The 27999-nt window shown below is 43.6% G+C and overlaps 1 protein-coding gene across 1 annotated transcript in view; it reads right to left on the bottom strand.

The window, feature by feature from the left end:
* Positions 1-27999, bottom strand: part of GPR158 (G protein-coupled receptor 158) — a 378250-nt gene that overhangs the window by 92148 nt on the left and 258103 nt on the right. Inside the window, exon 5 of the mRNA XM_077490989.1 lies at positions 17465-17533. Within this exon, the coding sequence (XP_077347115.1) occupies positions 17465-17533 (69 nt within the window). The remainder of the gene's footprint in view (positions 1-17464; positions 17534-27999) is intronic.

Raw genomic sequence — 27999 nt, 5'->3', positions numbered from 1 at the left:
TCTGCTGTTCTGTAAGGACCGCTATCGGTCCACAATACATAGGGTTGCCGTGCACTACTGCTGACCGCTGCCCTATACTGCAGCAGTCCTTCAGCGGTATAGGGACTGACGCACAGTCTGCTAAACACTAACACACAACCTGCTTGGTCCACAAAAGTTTTTATAAGGACTGGTAACTTGGTATAGGGTGCTACGGTACATAGGCCTGAGTGCAGTACAGTCTGCTGTTCTGTAAGGACCGCTATCGGTCCACAATACATAGGGTTGACGTGCACTACTGCTGACCGCTGCCCTATACTGCAGCAGTCCTTCAGCGGTATAGGGACTAAGAGTTTTGTCACAGGGTGATTTAAAAAATGACAGGCAGAGGAAGAGGCAGGCCCTTCCGCAGGGGTGGTAGGGGTAGGGCAGGAGCAACAGCCTTGAGCCAAAGTGGGAAGTTGCAGAAGGTGCGTTCAATTACTTTAAAGGACGCACCAGACTTGGTTGAGTGGCTCACTCAGCCTTATTCTTCTGCACCCTCCTCATCCTCTCGATCTGCACCCTCTTCTTCACTCTCTGCTATGTGCACCCCCAAAGACACTACCACCAACAACACCACCACCACCACATACCTTCCGCTTGAGTGCAAATGGGGGCCTTCATGCTCCAGTGTTTTAATAGGGACCCCCGTATAAAAAGCATGAGGGTCAAGGACCAGTACTGGGTGGCAACGTACTTAGATCCCCGGTACAAACACAAAATGGCGGAAATGTTACCGCCGTCGCAGAGGGCTGTCAGAATGCAGCACTTCCAGGCCTTGCTTCGAGAAATGCTGCATTCTGCTTTTGCGTGCGCTGGCAGAGGAGCAATTCCCACTCCCAGAGAAGGATTTGCGGGTACCAATCCAACAGCGCCTGCAAGAAGAGGCCGGTTTGAAGATGTGTTGGTGACTTCGGATATGAGGTCATTCTTTCAGCCGACCCATCGACAGGTGTCATCCGGATCCAGCATCAGGGAACGCCTAGACCGTCAGGTGTCCGACTACATTGGGTTAACGGCCGATGTGGACGCTCTGAGGAGTGATGAACCCCTAGACTACTGGGTGGGCAGGCTTGACCTCTGGCCAGAGCTTGCCCAATTTGCAATCGAACTGTTGGCTTGCCCCTCATCCAGTGTCCTGTCCGAAAGGACGTTCAGCGCAGCAGGGGGGATTGTGACCGATAAGCGTACTCGCCTAGCTCACGACAGTGTTAACTACCTCACATTTCTAAAAATGAATGAGGCATGGATCTCGGAGGAATTCAACACATGTGATCAGTAGACCATGTATATGTCTATAAACAATTTTTGGAATCAAGCACACAGACCTTCTTAATTCATTTGGCTCACTTCCCTGACCCAAAAAAGCACACCGTACTATATGCCCCTACCCTCCTCTTTGAAGAGGTTGAGCGGTGTCATATTTCTACTGGGGCTGCTTATTATGAGGGGTTCCCACCATCCCTGTGCTGTGCTGACTTCCTCCTGGGTGTTCTTATTATGAGGGGCTCCCACCATCCCTGTGCTGTGCTGACTTCCTCCTGGGGGTTCTTATTATGAGGGGATCACACCATCCCTGTGCTGTGCTGACTTCCTCCTGGGGCTGCTTACGGTGCTGCTGTCAGCGCTGTATGTCACGGAGCTGCTGTCAGCGCTGTATGTCACGGAGCTGCTGTCAGCGCTGTATGTCACGGAGCTGCTGTCAGCGCTGTATGTCACGGAGCTGCTGTCAGCGCTGTATGTCACGGAGCTGCTGTCAGCGCTGTATGTCACGGAGCTGCTGTCAGCGCTGTATGTCACGGAGCTGCTGTCAGCGCTGTATGTCACGGTGCTGCTGTCAGCGCTGTATGTCACGGAGCTGCTGTCAGCGCTGTATGTCACGGAGCTGCTGTCAGTGCTGTATGTCACGGAGCTGCTGTCAGCGCTGTATGTCACGGAGCTGCTGTCAGCGCTGTATGTCACGGAGCTGCTGTCAGCGCTGTATGTCACGGTGCTGCTGTCAGCGCTGTATGTCACGGAGCTGCTGTCAGCGCTGTATGTCACGGAGCTGCTGTCAGTGCTGTATGTCACGGAGCTGCTGTCAGCGCTGTATGTCACGGAGCTGCTGTCAGCGCTGTATGTCACGGAGCTGCTGTCAGCGCTGTATGTCACGGTGCTGCTGTCAGCGCTGTATGTCACGGAGCTGCTGTCAGCGCTGTATGTCACGGAGCTGCTGTCAGCGCTGTATGTCACGGAGCTGCTGTCAGCGCTGTATGTCACGGAGCTGCTGTCAGCGCTGTATGTCACGGAGCTGCTGTCAGCGCTGTATGTCACGGTGCTGATGTCAGTGCTCTGTATTACGGTGCTGCTGTCAGTGCTCTGTATCTCCTGCACCCTCTTGTTTGCCTACCCTGGTCCCTGACCTTCCCTCTCCTCCATTGCCTTCATTAGCTCCATAGTCCTGAATTGTCAGAACAATTTCCCAAATAAAAAAAAAATGCTTGTAGTTATCGATCCCAAATTCACCTCATACATGTATTATGCTATTGTCCAGGTGGTGGGACTACGTGCTACCCCCTAATAATTACCCCGTGGCCGCAAATTCGACCTAAAGGTTTGCGAAATTCGCCTCCCATTGAAGTCAATGGAGCCCGCGGCGAACGGTCGTTTTCGCGAACGTTTGTGTCCGTTCGCGTTTCGCGTTCGCGAAACGTCCCGTCGGAAGTTCGTCCATCACTAGTGAGGAGTCATGGAGAGAAGAGATTGTGGGGATCTGTATCAAATCAGTGTGGCAAGAGGGCACATGGTTTGCAAGTTGGGCTGGCTGGGAGCAGTAGTCCACTTCCTAGAAGACAGGCTTTTAACCTACTAGGCCTCTGGGGAGAGGTTCTGTGGGCCTCAGATCTAGTAGCAGCAAGTTACCAGAGCCAGTAGAGGGGCTTATACTACCCAATAGAGGAGGATGTGTCATACTTCAATTAGCAACTACAAGTTTGTGCAGGAGGAATCAAGTCTGTACAGGAGGCAGCAAGTTTTGGGCAGGACGTGAAGAGATTTAAGACCATTGCTTTTACACGGTCAAAAGTGATTTTTCTGTCCCTCACACGGTGACGGATGGAGAACTCTTAGGAACAGTAGTCTGCATGGAAATTCAGGAGGAGTAATAGTCTGCATGGGGATGCAGGAGAAGATTTATACTAACATGCACATGCACATTCAATCTTCAGGCTCTAACTTTGTTTAAAGTGTATTGAATTCTTTAAATATGATGGCAATGATTCATTCCATGGGCATCCCATATCCCTACCCTTATTCAAGTTGTAACCCCCAATAAAACAACAAAAACAAAGCTTGCAAAAGACTGTTCATTGTCTCTGGAAAGGATGCATGAAATCTGGTAGTTGGGTGATTTGGGGATTGTTTGTCAGTAGTGCTAACAACATGGCTACACGTGCAAAACTTGATGCTCAAAAAAGGTGCATGAACTACCTTATGCATGTAGCATGCCAAGCACCAAAAAAATGCATATGGGTGATGCCGGACATTGTGCATCATAGTGTGAATGGGGCCTCATGCCTGAACACAGATCATATTCCTGGTGACTGTAAGTTGTTTTTTCAGGCATCTTTCAGGCACTTTACCGGTGTTCTACAGTCCTTTTTGCATGTATATCAATTATAGGCAAGGGAAGAAGAGCAGTTATAGAGAGGAGATATTCTTCAGGTGCAAAAACATGCATATCACACATACACTATACTGTCAAAATATTGTAACGCCTGCCTTTACACAAGAAATGTAATGGCACCCCAGTCTTATGCCTTGTACACACAGTTCCGACGAAAAAGGTCCGATCGTTTGAAGAGAATTCTGATTGGACAAAGTGCCACGCATGCTCAGATCAAATTACAAGACCAAAGCTATTGGCCACTAGCCTCAACGTAGTCCCGTCGTAACGAGTGAACGTCACCACGTTCCGAATTATTGGATTTTCCGACAACTTTGTCCGACTGTGTGTATGCAACACCAGTTTAGGACAAAATCCGTCGAAAAAATCCGACGGATTTTGTGGTCAGAATTTCCAACCGTGTTTACAAGGCATTAGTCTGATGGGGTTCAATATTGAGTTGGCCCACCCTTTGCAGCTATAAGAGCTTCAACTCTTCTGGGATGGCTGTCCACAAGGTTTAGGAGTGTGTCTATGGGAATGTTTGACCATTCTTCCAGAAGCGCATTTGTAAGGTCAGTCTCTGATGTTGATCAAGAAGGCCTGGCTCACAATCTCCACTCTAATTCATCCCAAAGGTGTTCTATCAGGGTGAGGTCAGGACTCTGTGCAGACCAGTCAAGTCCCTTCAACCCAGACTCGCTCATCCATGTCTTTACGGACCTTGTTTGTGCACTGGTGTGCAGTCATGTTTGAACAGGAAGGGGCCATCCCCAAACTGTTGCCACAAAGTTGGGAGCATGCATATGTCCAAAATGTCTTGGTATGCTGACATCTTAAGAATTTCCTTCACTGGAACTAAGGGGCCAAGCCCAACCCCTAAAAAACAACCCCACACCATAATCCCCCCTCCAACAAATGATTTGGGCCAGTGAACAAAGCAAGGTCCATAAAGACATGGATGAGCGAGTTTGGGGAAGAGGAACTTCACTGGCCTGCACAAAGTCCTGACCCCAACCCAATAGAACACCTTTGGGATGAATTAGAATGGAGACTGTGAGCCAGACCATCTCGTTCCAACATCAGTGCCTGACCTCACAAATGCACTTCTGAAAGAATGCTCAAACATTCCCATAGACACACTCCTAAACCTTGTGTACAGCCTTCCCAGAAGAGTTGAAGCTGGTTTAGCTGCAAAGGGTGGGCCAACTCAATATTGAACCCTACGGAAGACTGGGGTACCATTAAAGTTCATGTGCGTGTAAAGGCAGGTGTCACAATACTTTTGACAATATGGTGTATACAGGTGCTTCTATTAAAGTCTATGGGGTCAAAAACTCATGTACTTTGAGCATAAGGACAATTAAAAATAATTGGGATTCTGCATGATGAGCATAGTCAGCAGGAGTTAGGTATAGGGAAATAAACCTAAAAATGCTCAAGTGTGAATGCTTAGAGGCAGCTCCTGCAAAGTGCCATGCTGCATACAAGAGAAGAGAAGGGAAGAGGAGTATCACTATAGGCAGTAAAGAGAAAACAGAGCATTTGTCACCTTTCAAGTATTTTATTCATCAATCACTTTGCTGAGACTTGGTTCACATTAGTTCTGCTACAATTTGGTCCTATTTTCAGTGCAATTACGTATTGCGACTTGATTGCGATTTGATTTGTTTTTGATACTTGGTAGGGGAAGGAGACTGGATGCTGGTTGTTAAAGAGTCAGCACCTGCTGTCAACCAGGGATTCTCGGCTGGGGCATGGGGCCCCCCCAAAATCCATACCAGATCCTTCTCCGAACATGCAGCCTGGCAGGCACATGTGCTCAACAATAAGGGGGCCCCAGGTACCCCCCCCCCCCCCCCCCATGTGAATGAGTAAAAAAAAACTGTGTCACAAAGTGTGTTTGTGTTTCTATTTACGGACAAATTTTTTGGGTGAATGAGTATAGGGGTCCGGGATCTTGGGCCCCCTTATTGATAACGGGGGCTTTCAGATTCTTATAAGCCCCCATCCTGCACACCCCCACAACCACCGGGCCAGGGTTGTGGTTGTGGGGTAGAGGACCTTGTCCTCATCCACATTGGGACAAGCTGCTTTGCCAGCTGCTTCCCCTCTTCCGGCAAAGTAACCCCCTATGTTGAGGGCATGTGGCCTAGTATGATTTAGGAGGGTCCCCACTATGGTTGCCACCTCATCCCTTTAAACCCGAACACATATTAATTACACAGGTTCTGTGGCTGATTAAGGTGGTAATTAAACTCACTTGGTGCCTTATCTGCATTTAATTAGCCTGAGACCCTGAGTAATTCAAAGGTGTTTGGGTTTAAAGGGATGAGGTGGCAACTCTAGTCCCCACACCATTTTTTTTGTTGCTTTTTTTTTACATGGGGTCATGTCAACCCGAAGGTCCTGGTATGGATTTTGTGGGGGGACCTCTTGCCTTTTATCTGGCATGGTGTCACCCATAAAATTTATACCAGACCTGACAGGCCTGGTAAGGATTGTGGTGGGATCCCAAAACCATTTTTTTTACTGACAGGCTCCTTTGTTAACATTCTGCTGTCAGCAGGGATGAGTCCCTGGTTGTTAGGATGCCAGTGGGTGCCAACTCCTTAACAACCTGCAAAAACGCGTCACAAACAGGTGTATATGCCTTTAACATGCATTTTGGTGCATTTCAATTAAATTCTATGGTGCCAAAATCGTACAGCAACTGCACCAAAATAGCACCAGCCCCTTTTCCAAACACATGCCATGCTGTGCTGGATTAAGGTGAATGGGCACCATAGAGAATAATGTGACTGCCATTGTCATGGTTTTCTGTGTAACACAAGTCCATCTGAAATCTCCCTAGTGTGAACCAGGTCTAAAGCCTCGTATACACGATCGGACTGTTCGCCGACAAAACCGTGGAATTTTGTCCGAAGGGCGTTGGCCCAAACTTGTCTTGCATACACACGGCCACACAAATGTGGTTGGAAATTCTGAACGTCAAGAACGCGGTGACGTACAAAAATGAAGTTCAATAGCCAGTGCGGATCTTCTGCTTGATTCCGAGCATGTGTGGACTTTTGTGCGTCGGACTTGTGTACACACGATTGGAATTACCAACAAGTTTTATTGTCGGAAAATTTGAGAACCTTCTATTAAACATTTGTTGGTGGAAATTCCGCCAACAAATGTTCTATGGAGCATACACACGGTCGGACTTTCCGACAACAAGCTCACATCCAACATTTCAAAATTTCATTTTGCGCTTTTCATTTAGTTTCTGAACGCCCGTTCGTCAACCAGCCATGTTGCGGAATCAGAGGAGATAACGTGTTATTATTGGCCTTGGAGTTATTGCTTTGACATCAATTTTTTGGTTGAATAGCACATTATGCCTTTACCTTGCAGGTTAAAAAAAAAAAAATAGGCTGCAGTTTACTACGGCTTTATCATGTGCGTGAAACATTAAATAATTGGCCTGGGCAGCAAGTGGTTAAACAGGTAATATCACTTGAGGCTTTTTGGTGTCTACTGGAGACATTCTGATAAGAGTGGGACAATGAAATATAATACCCAGTACACATCACTAAATAATAAAAATCTTTACTGGGTACCTATAGTTTAATAGTTTTTTGGTATTAAACGAAGAACAGTTACTATACGACCTCTACTGAGTCTAAAACTTTATCGGATACAAGCTCCCCATATCAACTCTGACAGTTTAACATCTACAAATTACATTTCCCAAAAGAAACCCACATGGCTGAGTTCTGACACTTGCTAAGGGAGATAATATAACATAGTACAATAATTGATTTTTAATTGCTTTTACATTTTGCAGGATCAATTGCTTATTCTCACTGTCTGTCGGAGGTTGCCAGATATTATACATTTCCAATTTAAAATACCTTACTAGATTTTTTCACAGTGTGATTATGCCTTTTTTGCTCTTTGGGAAATAAATAGCATTTCAGAAAATGCTATTCATCCAAAAAATAACCAGATTTCAGCACTAAATCTTCATAGGGAAAACATGTTTTATTTTTTATTTTTTTTTATCCATACATTTTTTATTTTATCAAAAGAGAACATAACAATTAAGATTGTTGCAAATGGTAAATATCATTGTAATGAAAAAAACCTTGTAAAGGCATATAAAATAGGCTTCGTTCAAATCTTGATGGCCCAATCCAGCCTACCCCAAATGGATTCACGCTGTAGTAAGTAAGGGAATAACATGTGACAAGGGACACCAACGAGATAATGGTGTTGTGGTAACTTGCCCAATTAAAAAAAAAATCATAATAATATTATTCTTGATATCACTAGAAAAAAAAGCCTTTGAAAATTAGTTTGCAATAACTCCATCAGTATCACCAGCAAAGCAGCTTTATCATTATCCCATTAAAGAAGAAGAGAATTGTGCGCTGCATTTCGAGATTTCATAATTTACCATGCCACGAATGTTAATTCTCCATTATGAACACTAATTTATAAGTCCGACCGCTTCTGGCTCGTCCTTTTTTCTGAGAATGCGTGTTTGTACTTTGGACTTTTGTCCGACAGACTTGTGTAAACACGCTCGGAAAATCCGACAACACACATTTGTCCACGGAAAATCCGCCAACAATTGTCCGATGGAGCATACACATGGTTGGATTTCCTGACAACAGCCTGTCATTGAACATTTCCCGTCGGAAAGTCCGATTTTGTGTATGGGGCTTAAAGCAGAGCTCCATCCAAAAATAACAAGATAAAAACCAATAGCCCATTAAAAGATAAAATAACAAAATTAGCTTTTGTTGAAATAAGCAGGCTTAGGGCTCATTTACACAGCTGATTACTTCCATGTGCCATGCAGGGCTGAGTTCTGCCAGCACAGGAATGCACAGGTGTTGCATACATTCCCGTGCTGGCAGTCCCATATATGTCTATTGGGACACGTGGCTGCACAGACACAGCCGCTGTGTTCCAATGTGACATTCGTGATGGTGTGGGTGCATGGCCCTGAATGCTCCAATGGTGAGGACAAAGACCTTTTCCTTTTTTTTACCTGACCTGGATAGACTCTGATGTAAGCAGATGTAAACAGACATGTGTGTGTGTATATATATATATATATATATATATATATATATATATATATATATATATATATATATATATATATATATATATATTACACAAGTATTGCACAGTATGCAAAGTATTACACAAAGTATTGCACCAAGATTAGTGGATTGTGGGTCCAATGTCAGTCTCCTGCACACTCTTCCTCCAGCTTTCTGCCTGTACCTCTAGGCTTTCCGTTAGAAAGGTGGAGAAAGACTGAATGGACTACAAGTGTGCTGATCAGTGCACTCATAGTCCATTGAGAACTACAAGCTATCTGTTGTGGTGGCAGATGTTACTTGTTGTTCATACATTCACAGATCTCTCTGTAAATGAATGACACAGAGGGGGTTATTTACTAATGGAAAATCCAATTTGCACTGGAAGTGCACTTGGAAGTAAATTCGCTGTAGATCCAAGGGGGACATGCAAAGAAAATAAAAAAACAGCATTTTAGCTTGCACATGATTGGATGATAAAATCAGCAGAACTTCCACTCATTTCAGATCTACCCCTTAGATTTAGAGCGACTGCACTTCCAAGTGCACTTGTTGTGCAAAGTGGATTTTCCTTTCGTAAATAACCCCCACAGCCATGCCAATTTTAAATGTGATAGCTGCTGCTGGGGAGAGGAACCCACCCACTGGCCGTTTACCACATGATCGCTCCATCAAATGACGGAGTGATCACTTGTAAACAAACCGGCGTCATGTTATGACGCCGGTTCCTCCCTCCCCCTCTCTGTACCGATCGGTACAGCGGAGGGGAAAGAGATCGGTGTCAGCAGCGATGTGGGCTGCATCTGCAGTGCCCACATCGCTGCTCACCGAATTTACCCCTCAGTTCCCTGCAAATACACTGCAATACCCTGCAAATACTCTGCAATACCAGCCATTACTCTGCAGTACCCCCCATTACTCTGCAATACCCTGTCATTACTCTGCAGTACCCTGCCATTACTCTGCAATACCCGCCATTGCTCTGCAATACCCACCATTACTCTGCAGTACCCCCCATTACTCTGCAGTACCCCCCATTACTCTGCAATACCCTGCCATTACTCTGCAGTACCTGCCATTACTCTGCAATACCCTGCCATTACTCTGCAGTACCCCCCAATACTCTGCAGTACCCCCAATACTCTGCAGTACCCCCAATACTCTGCAGTACCCTGCCATTACTCTGCAGTACCCCCAATACTCTGCAGTACCCCCAATACTCTGCAATACCCCCCAATACTCTGCAATACCCCGCAATACCCCCCAATACTCTGCAATACCCCCCAATACCCCGCCAATACCTGCCAATACCCCGCCAATACTCTGCAATACCCTGCCATAAATTGCCATACCCAGCCATACTTGGAGATACCCAGCAATACCCAGCCATACTCGGAGATACCCAGCCATACTTGGTGATACCCTGCAATACCCAGCCATAGACGCCCCCCCCCCCCACCCCTCACCGCCCTCCGGTGCTTCTACCAACTCACCAATACAATCAAAGCCAGAATCTTTTTTTTTTTTTATTTCAGGCTTCCCAGCCTAGAGGTGAGATGTGGGGTCATATTGACCCCCAGATTTCACTGTAAAGAGGACCTGTCATCCCATATTCCTATTACAAGGGATGTTCACATTCCTTGTAATAGGAATAAAAGTGATCAAAAAAAATTTTTGGGGGAAAAAAATGTCAAACTAAAATAAATAAAGTAAAATGGACAATTAAAAAAAAAAATTTTTTTAAAGCGCCCCTGTCCCCATGTGCTCGCATGCAGGAGCGAACGCATACGTAAGCCCCGCCCACATATGAAAATGGTGTTCAAACCACACATGTGAGGTATCGCCGTGAACGTTAGAGCGAGAGCAATAATTCTAGACCTAGACCTCCTCTGTAACTCAAAACATGTAACCAGTAAAAAAAAAATTAAAGCGTCGCCTATGGGGATTTTTAAGTAGCAACGTTTGGCGCCATTCCACAGGCATGTGCAATTTTGAAGAGTGACATGTTCGATATCTATTTACTCAGCATAACTTCATCTTTCACATTATGCAAAAATTGGGCTAACTTTACGTTTTTTTTTTTTAAGCACAAAACTGTTTTTTCCCCCAAAAAAACGCGTTCGAAAAATTGCTGCGCAAATACCGTGTGAGATAAAAATTTGCAACGACCACCATTGTATTCTCTAGGGTCTTTGCTAAAAAAAAATATATAATGTTTTGGGGTTCTGTGTAATTTTCTAGCAAATAAATGATGATTTTTACATGTAGGAGAGAAATGTCAGAATTGTCCTGGGTGCTCCAGAACGCCTGATGGTGCTCCCTGCATGTTGGGCCTCTGTATGTGGCCATGCTGTGTAAAAGTCTCACACATGTGGTATCGCCATACTCGGGAGTAATAACAGAATGTGTTTTGGGGTGTAATTTGTGGTATGCATATGCTGTGTGTGAGAAACAACCTGATAATATGACAATTTTGTGTGAAAAAAAAAAAAGGAAAAAAAATCTTGATTTTGCAAAGAATTGTGGGAAAAAATGAAAACTTCAAAAAACTCATCATGCCTCTTACTAAATACCTTGGAATGTCTTCTTTCCAAAAAGGGGTCATTTGGGGGGTATTTGTACTTTTCTGGCATGTTAGGGTCTCAAGAATTGAAATAGGCCGTCAGAACTTCAGGTGTGATCAATTTTCAGATATTGGCGCCATAGCTTGTGGACTCTATAACTTTCACAAAGACCAAATAATATCCACCAATTTGTACTCATTTTTACCAAAGATATGTAGTAGTATAAATTTTGGCCAAAATTTATGAAGAAAAAATTATTAATCTGCTAAATTTTATAACAGAAACGAAGAAAAATTAATTTTTTCATAGAATTTTCGGTCTTTTTTCTTTTATAGCACAAAAAATAAAAAACTGAGAGGTGATTAAATACCACCAAAAGAAAGCTCTATTTGTGTGAAAAAAAGGACAAAAATTTCATATAGGTCCAGTGTTGCATGACTGAGTAATTGTCATTCAAAATGTGAGAGCACCAAAAGCTGAAAATTGGTCTGGTTATTAAGGGTGTTTAAGTGCCCAGTGGTCAAGTGGTTAAGGCAGTGAGGTTTGGGAGGGAGGTGCTAAAACATGTTACACTCTAAAGATGGGTATAACATGTTCAAAATGTGAATTTATCCTTTAAAACCTAGAACAATCTCATGTCCATAGGTTACTACCAATTAATGTTGACACCTCTGGACCAACCAATCTTGACTGATGAATTTTCCCAAATTATCTATATCTTGAGTGGCATCCAATGAGGTTTGAAAATAACAGTCACATGGCTAAAAATAAAGATTGTTATCTTTGTATACTGCTTTGGTAATTGAGCCTTATGAGGTCTAAGGCTCTATTTTAGGACATCAGAGATTAGGCTCCATTATTGTTTGGTGTTCCCTTTTTTGGTGGTCTTGGGAAAAGTCATTTGTGCCCCTCTATTAAAAGGACTCTGGGCAATTCAACAAAAAGGTCACTGGTGAAGATGAATACAAAAGATAGAGTTTTTTTTAATAGGGAAATTATATTTCTTTACTAAATTATTTCCAAAGCTTCCACCATTTACGCAGATATTCCCACTAGTATCTATAGCTTTAAACGTAAGTGTCCACTTTCACTGTTACAGCTCATAATGGTAATTAGAAAGTAATTATAAAGGACTGATTATAATTAGTAGCCTGGAAAAGAAGCACTGGTGCAGCTTGTTTTTCATCATTAGCGGTATTGAAAGATCAGCCTAAGTGTTACCTTCCCCTTTTTCCTTGCTGAACCTTTAATAATCCACACAATTCCCAAAGCAAGGTCATACCATGTACAGGCAGTAGCTATTTATACAGGAATATGGCCACATTAAATGTCATATCTAAATGTCAGGCCCATTCCTATAACATATTATAATAGCATAACGCATATGCTAGATGCATAATGTCATTCTCTTGCAAGCCTTTTAATTGGTCATATCTATACGTAGTTCTTTTCCATAGTTTGCCTCCATTATGTGTGTTTTTTTCTTTTCTAATAAAGCATCACCTTCTTGACATGCACTTGTAGATTGGAAGAAAACCATGTGCATTAAAAGCTACAAGGTGTAAGGTTGGTAGGCAATGCTGTTTTTTTTTCTTTTGGAAAAGCTTTTGGTATTTTGGAACAGTGATAATAAACTAATGCCCTGTACACATGCGGTTGGACATTCCTACGGAAAAGGTCTGATTGGATTATATTGTCAGAAAATCCGATTGTGTGTGGGCTCTATCGGACTTTTTCCGTAGGAAATTCCGGCGGAAAAAAATTTAGAGAAGGATCTCAAATTTTCCGACAAAAAAAATCTGATCAGACTTTTTTCGATCGTTTGTAGAGAATTCCGATCGGACAAAGTGCCACGCATGCTCAGATCAAAGTACGAGACCAAAGCTATTGGATACTAGCCTCAAAGTAGTCCCGTTGTAATGAACGGACGTCATCATGTTCCGAATGATCAGATTTTCCAACAACTTTGTCTGACCGTGTGTATGCAACACCAGTTTAGGGAAAAATCCGTCAGAAAAAATCAGACTGACCGTGTGTATAGGGCATAAGGCTCTCATACCAATTAAACACTAAGTGAACTATTAACAAACACCAAGGATCTCCCACCCTCCGTCATTGTCCTCCTAATTACAGTTTAAAATTGAAGTAGTGACCTCAGACTCCTCAGTTGAAATTCTGACCCATTCAGAGCTAGGCCAAGCTTTGGCCCTGTTAGCCCTTGGCACATTCTTTGAAACATATGGAGCCCAGAAACAGAAAAAATGTCTGCCTCTGGCCTATATTTAGCACACTGAATTATTCCCTATCACCAGGCCATACACATGAAAGAGATGTCGAAATATCTCAGAAAACATAAGCAGCTATAAGCAAAGACTTGTGGCGGTAGGAATAGGAAAACTGCCTTAATGTAAAACCCATTTTCGTGAAACTTTTGGGGAAGGCAAACAATCACAAGATCAATGGCTATTTGTGATTGGTTACTTTTTGCTATTAATCGTATAACCAGTCACCAAGTATTTCTTCATTACATGAGAGTCTGCTAACAGGGTAGTACCTTCTTTGGTCCTGGGCACATCCTAATCCCCTGTCTCGAACATACTTTTTTCTAATGCCGCGTACACACAACGGGACTTTCTGGCCGACTTGGTCGGATGGTCTTCCCGACGGACTTTCGGGGGAGTTCTGACAGACTTTCAGGGGAGTTCCGATGGAATTTCGGAATGAACGGACTTGGCCAAACACGAACGGACTAAGTCCACTCGAAAGTCCGTTCGTTTTGAACATGATGACGTAAACGGGACTAAACAAGGAAGTTCAATAGCCAGTAGCCAATAGCTTCCCTTTCGTCGTATTTGGTCCGTCGGACCAGCACACAGACGAACGGTTTTCCCAATTTTAGTCCATCAGAATTGAGTCCGTCGGATAGATTTGAAACATGTTCTATTTCTAGGTCCGTCTGATTTTTTTTGAATGGACCTAGTCTGCTGGAAAGTCCAGTCATGTGTACATGGCATAAGTAAACATTTGTTTAGGTTTAATACCCTTCTAAAATGTCCATCTGATTCCAGGCCCCCAAATAATCCCAAACATAATTACTTTGACTTGTAAATAAATAAAATTGTTGAATCAAATTTTCAATTTTTTGTGTTAGCATGATGTTCAGGGCTGTCTTTAAGGCAGGGCAAAAGGGGCAGCTGCCCTGGGCCCTGTCATTGTTGTGGGGCCCAAAGCAACTGCCTCATACTTGCCAACTATCCCAGTTTACATTCCCTTGTCCATTGAGGTTTTAGTCCTGTGCTGTGTCCTGATATCTCAGTGTGAAATGCTGCTACTAATGCTGCCCAGCTCTGACCTATTGTTGTGTTCCGATGACTCACCCGCAGACCCTGTGTTTACATGTAAATAACCGGCATTTATATGTAAATAGCAGTGACATGCATATGGAAATAGCTGAGGCCAACAGCATTGATATGTAAATAAAGGCAGCATTCATATGTATATCGTGCCTCCCTGCAGTGATGAGATGATGTGCTGTAACCTATAACAACCAGTGAGCAGTATTACTGTACTGTAATCTCTAGCAGCCTATCAACAAACAGAAATCATGTCCTGTAACCTCTAGCAACTAATCAGTGAGCCTTAAGGAGTGCTGTAACCTCTAGCAACTAATCAGTGAGCCTTAAGGAGTGCTGTAACCTCTAGCAACCAGTCAGTAAGCAGTAATGATATGCTGTAACCTCTGGCAACCAATCACAATCGCTGCCTGATCTGATACAGTAAACTGATTTTAAATCTAGCTGCTATTTATTATATGTCTCAGAGAAGGTGGAGAGCGAAATTGCATGGGGGGAGGGGGGCCCTAAGAATTTTTTTGCCCAGGGCCCAATCATTATTAAAGATGGCCCTGATGATGTTTATACAGAAATAGGTGCAACAACCATTCTCATATATTACGCTGAGATTTTTACTTATACCACTAGGTGGGTTTGTTGTGTTTAACGTTACGCTCTTCCTAGTGAAGCTACATGGTTATGATGTAGTTTTCTTCCTCTGTGTTTTCCTGTTGATTCCATCATCACATAGCCAAAAGGGTTCAGCCACGTGTTTAGCAATAAAATACATGGTAAGAATAATATCTGCAGCAGCTTTCCAACGGGTTATGGACCCAGCTACAACCAAAGTACCAAAACACTGCTGCAGATACAGATAAACGGGACAACATTACAGCAACAGAAAAACTCTCTTAAAAAGATAAAAGCAAAACCAAGACACTGGAATGCTTTTAAAAGTTATGGAATACCTAAAACAGACTGAAAACATTAATCTGAGACTATCTGCAAATGCTGACCCAGAACTCAAAGGATTAGAGTACTTGCAAATGTACATGTAGTTGCTTGTTCCAAATAGGCAATGAAAAGCCCAATATGCTGGTCCAGCAAAAAACATATTTCATGTCATTATCTTTTACTCAAGCTGAACACAGTACATTTCAGCAGCTTAAAGTGGTTGTAAACCCTTACAAACCACTGTGACCTACAGGTAAGCCTAGATTAAGGCTTACCTGTAGGTCCAAGAAATATCTCCTAAACCTACACGGTTTAGGAGATATTTGCCAAAAGACAGACACACTGAGCGCGCCGCTGTTAACGGCGATATTCCGCGAGTGGTGGCTCCCGTGCGCATGCGTGGGAGTGACATCCTCGCGGCTCCGTTGAATGACAGCGCCGGAGCAGCGAGACCCACCAAGAAGATGGAGGCTCTGTACACAAGGGGACAGTGGTGACTTCGCTGGCTCCTGTGTCAGGTAAGTGGCACATAATGGACTACAATGCGATGCATAGTAGTCCATTATGCTTTACCTTTGCAGGGAATCAAAGAGAAAGTAAACCCATCAGGGTTAACTTCCTCTTTAAGCTTGTCATTTGGTTGTGTCAGCTACTTGAAGATCTCTGTCAACTGTTAATATGAGGACAATTAGCCCTTGTACACACGGTCGGAGATTCCGTCGGAATGTTTCCTATCGGAGCATTTTGTCGGATATTCTGACTGTGTGTGGTCTGCATCAGACTTTTTCTGTTGGAATATCCATCGGACCAACTTTTCCAACTTGCCGGAAATATTTTACGACAAAATGCTCCTATCGGACATACTCCGATCATGTGTAGCCTACTCCTACGGACAAGGTGCCACGCATGCTCAGATCAAATTCCTAGACCAAAGCTATTGGCTACTAGCCTGAACGTAGTCCCGTCGTAACGAAATAACGTCATCACGTTATGTACAATCGGATTTTCCGACAACTTTGTCCGACCGTGTGTATGCAACACCACTTCTGGGCCTCTTCCGGAATTAATCCGTCGGAATTACTGTGACGGAGCGGAATCTCTGACCGTGTGTACAAGGGCTAACAGTTGTACAAAGCTTGCAAAGAGTGGAAAGATCAATGCCAGGTCTAGGCACATTGATGACAAACATCATTACCTCCAAGACTTCATGGAACAAAATGTGAATGTGTTTGAATACTGCAAAAATTACACGATGATAGCAGATGCTATGACAAAACCATGGCTATGGCTAAAGTATGAAGAACTCTGAAATAAGATGGAATTTATATGATAAGTAGTTGTTGAGTGGGGGTGTTGGCATGCTGTTGATACATAACATAGGTGCATCAACCATTCTCATACATTACACTGTGATTATTATTTCTGTTACTAGGTGGTAGTGGTATGTTTAATTTAATGTTCTTGCTAATTCAACGACATGACTAAGCTCTTCTGTCTCTGTGGAGTTGATCTACTAAAATCGGGGAGTGAGTGGAAATCCTGGTGCAGATCTGCATGAAAACCAACCAGTTTCCAGGTATTTTGTCAAAGCTTAATTGAAGTCAGATTTTGCACTCCCTAGCTTTAATAAGTAATCTCCCTTGTGTTCCTGTTGTTTCCAATAAAGTAAGAAGGGCTCTAAACTGTGTCCTAGGTGGTAAGAGTCATATCTGCAACAGCTTTTCAACAATAGGTCCCACAACTGAGCATGGGTTGTCACCTCTGGGTATTTTTCTAGCTCACACATTATGCAATTTTATATAGAATAAGAATTTTCCAAACATGAAATCATAGAATATTGGTACTCACTGGGAAGTAGAGAAGAAGTGACCCAAACAAAATGGTTTCCAGAAGGATGAGTCCAGATGCTCTAACACTCTGTAAAAAAAATATATAAAATCTGATTATTTCAATGACTACAGTATTATTTGTGACAAGGAAATAAGTAATACTAGTAATAGATGCTTACAGGGATTTTTTTTAGAAAGGGAATTGACATGCATAACAAGTTAATGACCAGAAGACTTTACGAAACATCCCCACCACCATTGCAAGTGGAATGAGTGGAATGCGTAAATTTTTTTTTCCAAAGAACCTCTATAAGTTTCATTTTTGTATAAGGACATACACAGTTTATTCTGTAAGACATGGAGAATGTTTACAATGCAGTAACCTATGGCAGCAAATCAGATTTGAGATCACTCCAATGGAGTGAAGAGCTGACAGCTTATTGGTTGTTATGAGGTCCTGTACTTTCTACATCTCCTTGAGCTTTGCTCCTGTTTATTAAATCAACCTCATTGTCAAGCTTATTCAGTAAAGACCAATAGGCTGTTCACTTTGCAAGGGAAGTTGCACATTACCAGAGATTTTTCCCCAGAGCATGTAGAACAGGGATATGCAATTAGCGGACCTCCAGCTGTTGCAAAACTACAAGTCCCATCATGCCTCTGCATCTGGGTGTCATGCTTGTGGCTGTCAAAGTCTTGCTATGCCTCATGGTTGTAGTTCTGCAAAAGCTGGTGGTCCGCTAATTGCATATCCCTGATTAAGAATAAGGTTAAGCTCTGCTGAATTCCATTATCCAATCATGTGCATCAAATTTTTTATTTTTTTTTATAAATTCTCTTGCACATGATTGGGGATACTCTTTGCAAAGTGAAATTTCATCACATTCAATAAGCTCTGGGGAAAATTCCCTTGCAAAATGCAACTTCCAATGCAAAATGAACTGCCTATTTGCCTTTATTAAATTAACCACTACAATACAGGGCACTTTCTCCCCCTTCCTTCCCAGCCCAATTTTCAGCATTCAGCGCTCTTGCACTTTCAATGACAATTGCGCGGTCATGCTACGCTGTATCCAAATGAAATTTTTATCATTTTGTTTGCACAAATAGAGCTTTATTTTGGTGATATTTATTCATGACTAAGTTTTTTTATTTTTTACGATATAAGCAAAAAAATAGCGCAAATTTGGGAAAAAAAACAATATTTTCTTCTTTCTATTTTAAAAGAAATCCAATAAAATCGAATTTTGGCATAAATTTAAGCCAAAATGTATTCTGATACATGTCTTTGGTAAAAAAAAATTCTGTTAAGTGTATAATAATTGGTTTGTGTGATCACGGACATATGTACGCAAATGATCATGTACAAATGTGTGCAGGTGATCACGGACATATGTGTGCAGATAATCATTGGAACATGATTTTAGTGGGACATATGTGGGGGACGTGTTTTTATTATTGGGGACATGTGTGTTTATTATTTGGGGACATGTGTGTTTTGGGGACATGTGCGTTTTGGGGACATGTGTGTTTTGGGGACGTGTGTGGGGACATTGTGTTTACACTGTGTTTTAGACTACGTTGGTGATCAGTGAGTAAAAATCTGTAAAAAACAGCTCATACTCACTGAATACCAGCCAGCTGCAGCGATCCGCTCTCTTCTCCTCAGCGACGACTTCCGTGTAAGGAGAGGAGAGCTGATTGCCTAGCAACTGGCTGTTTGTTTACATCACATGATGGCTGTGATTGGACATGGCTGTCATGTGATCAGGAGGGCCAATCACAGAGCCCTCCTGAAGGATCCGAGATGCGCGGTGTCCGGGTGACACGAGCACATCGGGAACGTCTTTCAGTTTCCGCCTGTCTGTTTGGGCCACCCATTGTCCTCTATGGGGATGAGGATGTCAGCAGACATGTGTCTGCTGACATCTGATCTGAGAAAATCAGCTGAAAACAGATAGATGGCAACATGTTCACCATCCGTCCAGCAGGTTGGATCGTCATTCGTCCAGCAGTTTGGATCGGATGAAAACGGACAGGCTGTACATTTTCTTCCGATCTCCCCATAGAGGAGAATGGGACTCTGACAGTCCTGTCTCTGCACAGTGAGTGGAGACGGACCTGTCATCCGTCTGTCTGGCGGGGATCAGCGGATCAGAACGGATCCGCTCCGTGTGAAAGGGGCCTATAGGTTCCTTTCGGTGAACATGACAGATTCAGGTTGGTTCAAACACCCAACATATTCCAGATATATGAGTGTGGTATGCTACTGTAGCACTGCAAGGCATACCCAACTTATAATAGTTGGGCACAAAGCTGAATAGCATCAGGCATTCATGCGCAATATCAAAATAATATTGTTATACAGTTACTTTAGTATTTTCTGTATTTATGTATGTTATTTACAGTATGTATTTTCAAATTAAATACCCTGCTAATGACGTTATTGCAATAGGCCAGAAACTCACATAAAGAGAGTAATCCAATGACACAGACCTCAGCAGAAATAAAGATTGATCATTTCATAACAATTCATCTTTCCGTAAGATTATGTATGTAGCACCCTGATGTTTAGGCAGGGTTGCTATTTAATTTAGTTGCCAGGCGATATTTCTTGGCCAATTGTTAGGAGATCAATTGATTCTCTAACTCTGGACTTGTTGAACCCTTTCTCTTCTGTCGCTGGGTGGCACTGTGCTAGTGATATTAGATAAGACAGGGGCTTTGCAAGCTCAGACATGAATGGATGCAGTGTCTCAGCCAATGGGCAGGTATTTCCTTTGGTCCCTTGGCCAGCTGGGAGAGCCTATTTATTTGGATGTAGTCAGGTGATCGGGGTTCTGTAACTCCTGGACGGCTGTCTGGGTGGACGTGTGCTTTTTCTGCCCTGGGCTGCTAGATCGGAATCCTGAGGCCTATTCCGGGGACATCTGGCTGTTAGGCTCTCTAAGGGCCTATTCAGAAGCAAGAGAAGCAGCGCAGGGTTGGGACTGCTGGCTTGTAGTGCAACCAGAAGTAGCGGTTCAGCCGCACAGGGTACCAGCTATGGTCGGAGGTAGAAGGGGAAGCTGTCGCTACTAAGGGACCATCCACCTTGTTACCGGAGACCATTGTGAATAAGCTGAGGCCAGTACTAGAGCAGTCTTCTCATCAGCCGGGGACGGTAAAGAAGTGGGAAAACTTCAGCAAGTGCCAAGCCAGGGACCCAGCAGGACAGCAGAGGTGATGATTGTGGAGCATCAGTGGGTGCCAAGCCAGGGACCTAGCGGGTCAGCAGGGGTGACGTTTGAAGAGTATCTGTGAGTGCCAAGCCAGAGGCCCAGCAGAGAAGCAGGGGTGATGCTTGAGGAAGATACTGAGTGCTAAAAGTGGGGGAGCTCGGGGGATCCTGTGGCTAGTGGATCTGAAGGTTAGTGAAAGACTGGGAGTTTGTCATGTGAGGACCCACAGTGAGTGACGGTTTGTGTTTTCAATAGTTGAACATGATTACTGTTAGTAACTGCTACAAGATTGTTGCCATCGGAGACAGCAGTTCTACCTATACAAAAGTGGTGTCCGGCTGGAGACCATCACCTGTATAGCTGTCTGCCTATAGAAGTCCTAGAGTCTACCAATTATCATTGCATCTACTCAAGGGTGTCCTGGGCCTAACCCTCTCTCCCACAGTTCTGTTCAAGAGACAAGAAATCTCTTTGCATTCAAAAAGTGTCTGGCGCCCACCATTTCATCTTGCAGTACATCCACCATGCCTTGTAACCCACTCTACAGAGAAGGATGTCAGCTGTCCCTGACTCTGGAGGTCATCATTAGGCCTAAAATGGTCCAGGACCTTGCTACATGTATAAACTGGGAGAATTTACTAAAACTGGAGCACACTGAATCTGGTGCAGCTCTGCAAAGTAACCAGCTTCAAACTTCAGCTTGTCCAATTAAGCTTCAGCAATAAATCCTAGAAGCTGATTGGTTTCTACACAGAGCTACGCCAGATTCTGTGTGCTCCAGTGTTAACAAATCTCGCCCACTATGCTTAAAGCAGACGAAAATACATCCATAAAACAGTTTCATTTCCGACATGTGCCGGAAATGTAACACTACCATTGGTTGTGCTCTACGGCCGCGTACACACGAGAGGATTGTCCGTCCAACTTAGTCCACTGAAACGTGTTTCAGCGGACAGTCCGCTCGTGTGTGGGCTTCAGCGGACTTTTTCAGCGGACAGTCTGGCGGACTAAGTCTTTCGGAATTTCCGTAATATTGTCCGTCCAACTTTGGTTTCAGCGGACAGTCCGCTCGTGAGTAGGCTAGTTCGACGGACTAAGTATGGCGCATGCTCAGAAAGGATTTACACGGCGAAAGGTTGCATTGCAGTGTATTGGACGTCGTATTTCTAGTCCCGTCATACGTGCTGTACACGTCATCGCGCAAGCTTTCGGCGGACTGTCTGTTCATCGTGTGTGGTCAAGTCCGTTCATTCGAAAGTAGGACGGACTGTCTGTCGGATTGTCTGACGGACTTAGTTGGACGGACAATCCTCTCGTGTGTACGCGGCCTTAACCAAACTGTCAAAACATCCAATGGCTGGTGTCTAAACTGATCACATGTGCAGCATCATGGCAGTTGCAGATTAAACAGAGACCAAGATGGCAGCTTTCTTGGCTGAAACGATGGGGGGGTTTACTTACACTTTAAGGTAATGAAAATATTCTTCAACCTACAGAATTTAATATAAAACTTGGTTTACCAGAAATATACAATGTTGATATTTTTAAGCCCCGTGTACACAGGTTCAACAGAAATCGGCCGTCATTCAGCCCATGTGTACGGCAGTCTAGCCGAACGTCCGGCTTCTGTAAAAAGGGCATGACCGAAAAAGATCTGCCAATGGCTAAGAGCGCTGACCGGTGTATTCTGGTGGTCAGAACACAATAGCTCAGCGTGGAGATTGATGTACTAACATCGCATAGTTAGTACAGTGAGCTCCTCTCAAGTTCCTCAGTTATTTTGTTTTGTTCAACTTAGATGGGCACTAGAGTTGGGAGAGTTGCACACTTCACACCCAAATCTGCCAGTCCTTACTTAAAACATGCAGACCATGCTTTGACTTCACCTTGTGGTAGAGTTTACCATAAAGTCCTTCACAATATAACACCTTGTACAGAGACAGATTAAAGCAGAAGTAGGGTCAAAGCTCGTTTAAAGCGACTTTATTGTCGGGATCCACCATAATGCCTGATACGGCAGCTGGCTAAGCCTCTCAGCATTCTCCTGAGAGCTTGAGCCAGCCGCTCCCTCCTCCTCCACAGCCCAGGCTCCAATGAGTGTTGGAGGGGCAGTGCAGACAGTCAGCTGGTCTCTTCTCACTGAAGACTGAGAATCGGCAGTCGTAAGCTGGCTACATGTTATAAAATTTTCTTGTACAATTTTCCTTTAGATTTACCAAAACCATATAATATGAGGTGAAACCTAAACACTTTCAAATTGTATGCAATCAGGCAGGCCCTGGTACTACATAGCTGAGGGGAAATTTAAAGGAAATTGAACAAAAAAAAAATGGTATAACGTGCATCCAGCTTTATCCCCCGTACACACAGATGGATTTTCCAACGGAAAATGTGCGATGTGAGCATTTTGTCAGAAATGCTGACCATGTAGTAGGCAAAATCCATTGTCGGAAATTCCGATTGTGTGTACACAATTCCATGTATGCTCGGAATCAAGCAGAAGAGCCACACTGGCTATTGAACTTAATTTTTCTCGGCTCGTCAAACGTTTTGTACGTCATTGCGTTCTTGACGTTTGGAATTTCCGACCAACTTTATGTGACCGTGTGTATGCAAGACAAGTTGGAGCCAACATCCATCATAAAAAATCCATGTATTTTGTTGTCGGAATGTCCAATAACAATGTCCAATCGTGTGTACGCGGCTTTAGAGCTAATAATAGATGCCTGCATCCCCCATTCATTTTCATATTTTTTTTTAAAAAATTGTCATTTTGTATTATTTCTTGTGGTCTTTACATTACATTTTTGTCCTACCAAGGCGAGGCATGTAATTTTCGCTTTCCATTCTCTCCTGGGATAGCTGTGTCATTAACCACTTGCTTACTGGGCACTTAAACACCCTTCCTGACCAGACCAATTTTCAGCTTTTGGTGCTCTCACACTTTGAATGACAATTACTCAGTCATGCAACACTGTACCCAAATGAATTTTGTGTCCTTTTTTTCCCACAAATAGAGCTTTCTTTTGGTGGTATTTGATCACCTCTGGGGTTTTTATTTTTTGCGCTATAAATGAAAAAAGACCGAAGATTTTGAAAAAAAACGCATATTTCTTTGTTTCTGTGACAGGATTGTGCAAATTATTAATTTTTCTTCATAAATTTTGGCCACAATTTATACTGCTACATATCTTTGGTAAAAATAACCCAAATTAGTGGATATTATTTGGTCTTTGTGAAAGTTAGAGAGTCTACAAGCTGTGGTGCGAATCGCACAAAATTGATCACATCTGATGTACTGGTGGCCTATCTCGCTTCTTGTGACCCGAACAAGTCAGGAAAGTACAAATAACGCCCAAATTACCCCTTTTTGGAAAGTAGACATTCCAAGGTATTTACTAAGAGGCATGGTGAGCTTTTTGAGGTTGTCATTTTTTTCCCACAATTCTTTGCAAAATTAAGATTTTTCATTTTTTTTATTTTTCTCCACAAAATTGTAATTTCTCTCACATGGCATGTGTATACCACAAATGACACCCCCAAAAAAATTTTGCTACTCCTCCTGAGTATTACAATACCACATGTGTGTGACTTTTTCACAGCCTGCCCACATAGAGAGGCCCAACATGCAGGGAGCGCCATCACGTGTTCTAGGAGCATAAATTGCACATCTAACTTGTTGACTACTTATTACACTTTTGAAATACCAGGACAATGACACGTGACACTGATGACAGATGGCACTGATACGTGGCAATGATGACACTTATACGTGGCACTGATGACACGTGGCACTGATGACAGATGGCACTAATATGTGGCACTGATGACAGATGACACTAATATGTGGCACTGATGACACGTGGCACTAATACGTGGCACTGATGACACGTGGCACTAATACGTGGCACTGATGACATGTGGCACTAATACGTGGCACTAATACGTGCCACCGATGACAGATGGCACTAATACGTGGCACCGATGACGCGTGACACTGATGACAGATGGCACTGATAAGTGGCATTGATGACACGTGACACTGACAACAGATGGCACGTGACACTGGCAGGTGGCACTGATGACAAATGGCACTGATACGTGGCACTGATGACAGATGGCACTAATACGTGGCACTGATGACAGATGCCACTTATACGTGGCACTGATGACAGATGGCACTGGGGACAAATGGCACTGACAACAGGTGGCACTGGGGACAGATAGCACTGGGGGCAGGTGGCACTGGGGTGGGGTGGATTGCACTGGGGCGGATGGCACTGGGGCAGGATGGCACTGGGGCAGGATGGCACTGGGGCAGGATGGCACTGTGGCGGATGGCACTGGGGCAGGATGGCACTGGGGCAGGATTGCACTGGGGCAGGATTGCACTGGGGGAGGATTGCACTGGGGGAGGATGGCACTGGGGGAGGATGGCACTTTTTTTTACACTTTTTTTTTTTCTCTGTGCACTGACGGCTGCTGCAGCCGTTCATCTCTCCCCTCTCACACGCTGTCTGTGTGAGGAGGGAGAGTGGCGCTGAGAGATGATCTCATATGTTTACATATGAGATCATCTCCCATTGGACACGCCGATCACGCTGTAAACGGCTGCTGTGATTGGCCGTTTACAGCGTTCTGTTTTTGCCTGTCCCCGGGGGACACGGCGAACACAGAACTTCCGCGATGCGCGTCCGCGGCGGCGCGCATTGCGGAAGTAAACAACAGGCCATCCAGGGACGGCCAATTGCAGGAAAGCGCCTGCTCTAAGGCCGTAAATCGGCTATAGGGCGGACGCGAGGTGGTTAATCCTAGGAGCCAATGGGCATCCCCCACAGCTACTGGCCAACACACAGTGGGGGAGCGTACTGTGTTCCCACTGCATATGCGTGAGATCATAAGGTGCATGCTGGGTAGTCAGCTGCACCTACACCCGTAAGAGAGTCCCACTGGGCTTCAGATGCCCACAGTCACGATGGCAGTCACTGAAGGGTAAAATCAGATGACCACTCTTATGCCGCATACACACAGTCAGATTTTCAGACAGAAAATGTTCGATGTGAGCTTGTTGTCAGAAAGTCCGACCATGTGTATGCTCCATCGAACATTTGTTGGTGGAATTTCCGCCAACAAATGTTTGATAGCAGGTTCTCAAATGTTCCATCAACAAAACTTGTTGTCGGAAAGTCCTATTGTGTTTATCCATCGCACAAAAGTGCACACATGCTCTGAATCAAGCAGAAGGAGACACACTGGCTATTGAACTTCCTTTTTCTCGGCTCGTTTTACGTGTTGTACATTACCACGTTCTCACGTTCTGAATTTTTGCCCAACATTTGTGTGACCGTGTGGCTCCAAGACAAGTTTGAGCCAACTTCCTTTGAACAAAAATCCACGGTCTTGCTGTCAGAAAATCCGATCGTGTGTACGCGGCATTACTGAGGATATTGCCTTAAAATGTATCTCTAGGTAAAGCGTTTGTTTTTAGCTTTGCAAAGGAGGAAGGGTTAGACTCTTCAACTTTTTGTAGCACTGACAATTGTCACGGACAAAAGAAAACAAGTGGAAATCCAAATTGGCAGAGTTGCTCACGGAAGAAAAGGCACGGGGAAATCTTCCAATGTGGACACCTGTTCTGGGGACAACTAAGAGGGGAATTCTTCTCAGTTCCTTTTGCATTTTTGGACAGGACGTAAAGGGAAATGTCACCAATAGTACACAGACATTAATAAAATAGAGATAAAATAGAGATAAACCAACAGAGGATTTAACCCTTCCATACTCTATTCAACATTTTAAAAAAATCAGCTTTATGTATACTTTAAAGTAGAACTATAGGCAAAACTTTTTTTTGGATAGAGTAAGGGAGGGTTATTACCTTCACTTCCTGTTCCATAGCCAAAACAGGAAGTGGGAGGAACCTGAGGTCACCAGAACTAGTGTCCCCGTTGAAAGATTTCCCCTTTATTACTTATTACTTTTCTGGCAACAACCCAAGAATGGGGGGGGGGGGGGTTCAGCACTCTGTATCGCTGCTCTAATGGTCCCCTCACAACTCCTTAAGTCAGGGGCCAGCCCAGTTTGCATGCTGCACAATGGAAGACATGGTTATTTGGTATAACCATTAAAACCAAATGGCAGATGGAACATGTACAGTGTGGGACCAGCAAGTAGTCAGCACTTAATCATTACGACAATAATGATACCTAATAAGATGGATTGTTGGAATGCAGCTGTCGTGATTTTTTTTTCACGTTCACTTTCAATGATGATGCTAAAACAAAACAAATAGAGAGGGTGATTTTCCCTAACGGGGGTAAAGACAGCAGTTAAAACTGACAGGTGTTCTAACCCCTCTCCCCTCAATCCGAAACTGAACAAAAAGTTTTGCCTTTAGTTATGCATTAAAGTGATTGTAAAGGTTTTTATCTTAATGCATTTCATTAAGAAAGATAAAAAACCTTCTGTGTGTAGCAATCCTCCTAATTCTTACCTGAGCCCCATCTCTATTCAGCGATGTCCATGAGTGCCTCGGCCATCCGGGACTCCCCTCCTGATTGGCTGAGGCACAGCAGTGGCGCGATTGGCTCCCACTGCTGTCCATAAAAGTCAGTTAACCAATCAGGAGAAAGAGGAGCAGGGCCAAACCAGGGCTTCATGTTCGAATGGACACAGGGAGCTGTGACTCTGCTCGGGTGCACCCATAGTAAGCTGCTTGTTGTGGAAGCACTCAACAGGAGGAAAGGGCCAGGAGCACCAAAGAGGGACTTGAGAAGAGAAGGATCTGGGCTGCTCTGTGCAACACTGTTACACAGAGCAGGTAAGTATAACGTTTGTTATTTTTAGAGGAAAAAACAAGACTTTACAATCGCTTTAATGTATGTTTCATGTTGTTGTTGGTTTTATTTCCTTAAGCATGTATGACATATTGTTAACTATCATGCAATACTTGTTAATTCAATGACAAATGGCAAAAGCATATCCCAACCCCTTTAAGGCAGACACACAGAAATTACATGTCTGATTGTAGTGAATTATTTTTTGACCTACAGCAAAAATACATATTTCCGATAAGATAAGATATATCAGATAACCAGTCTGCAGTCAGTGATCATTATCAATCTTATTAATCGAATGCTATTTTAAGCCCTCTCTGTCTAAATACCCTGGAGTCATACAAATGAAATAATGTTTACAAATTTATTTCCATCCTGTTCACCATATTTCACAAATAATACGTTACCCTCAGGTATGGTTCCTTCTGCTATCTGTTTCCTTTGAAAAATTAGTTTCTGAGCATTAAAAGTGAGCTTTTTGTTTTATACACAGCCAT

Source organism: Lithobates pipiens, unplaced genomic scaffold (assembly GCF_037356315.1).
Source record: "Lithobates pipiens isolate NorthernLeopardFrog02 unplaced genomic scaffold, aLitPip1_a1.2 Scaffold_19, whole genome shotgun sequence".
Classification (NCBI taxonomy): domain Eukaryota; kingdom Metazoa; phylum Chordata; class Amphibia; order Anura; family Ranidae; genus Lithobates; species Lithobates pipiens.
Note: the sequence above shows the minus strand (reverse complement) of the source record. Positions and strands in the feature narration are given on the sequence as shown.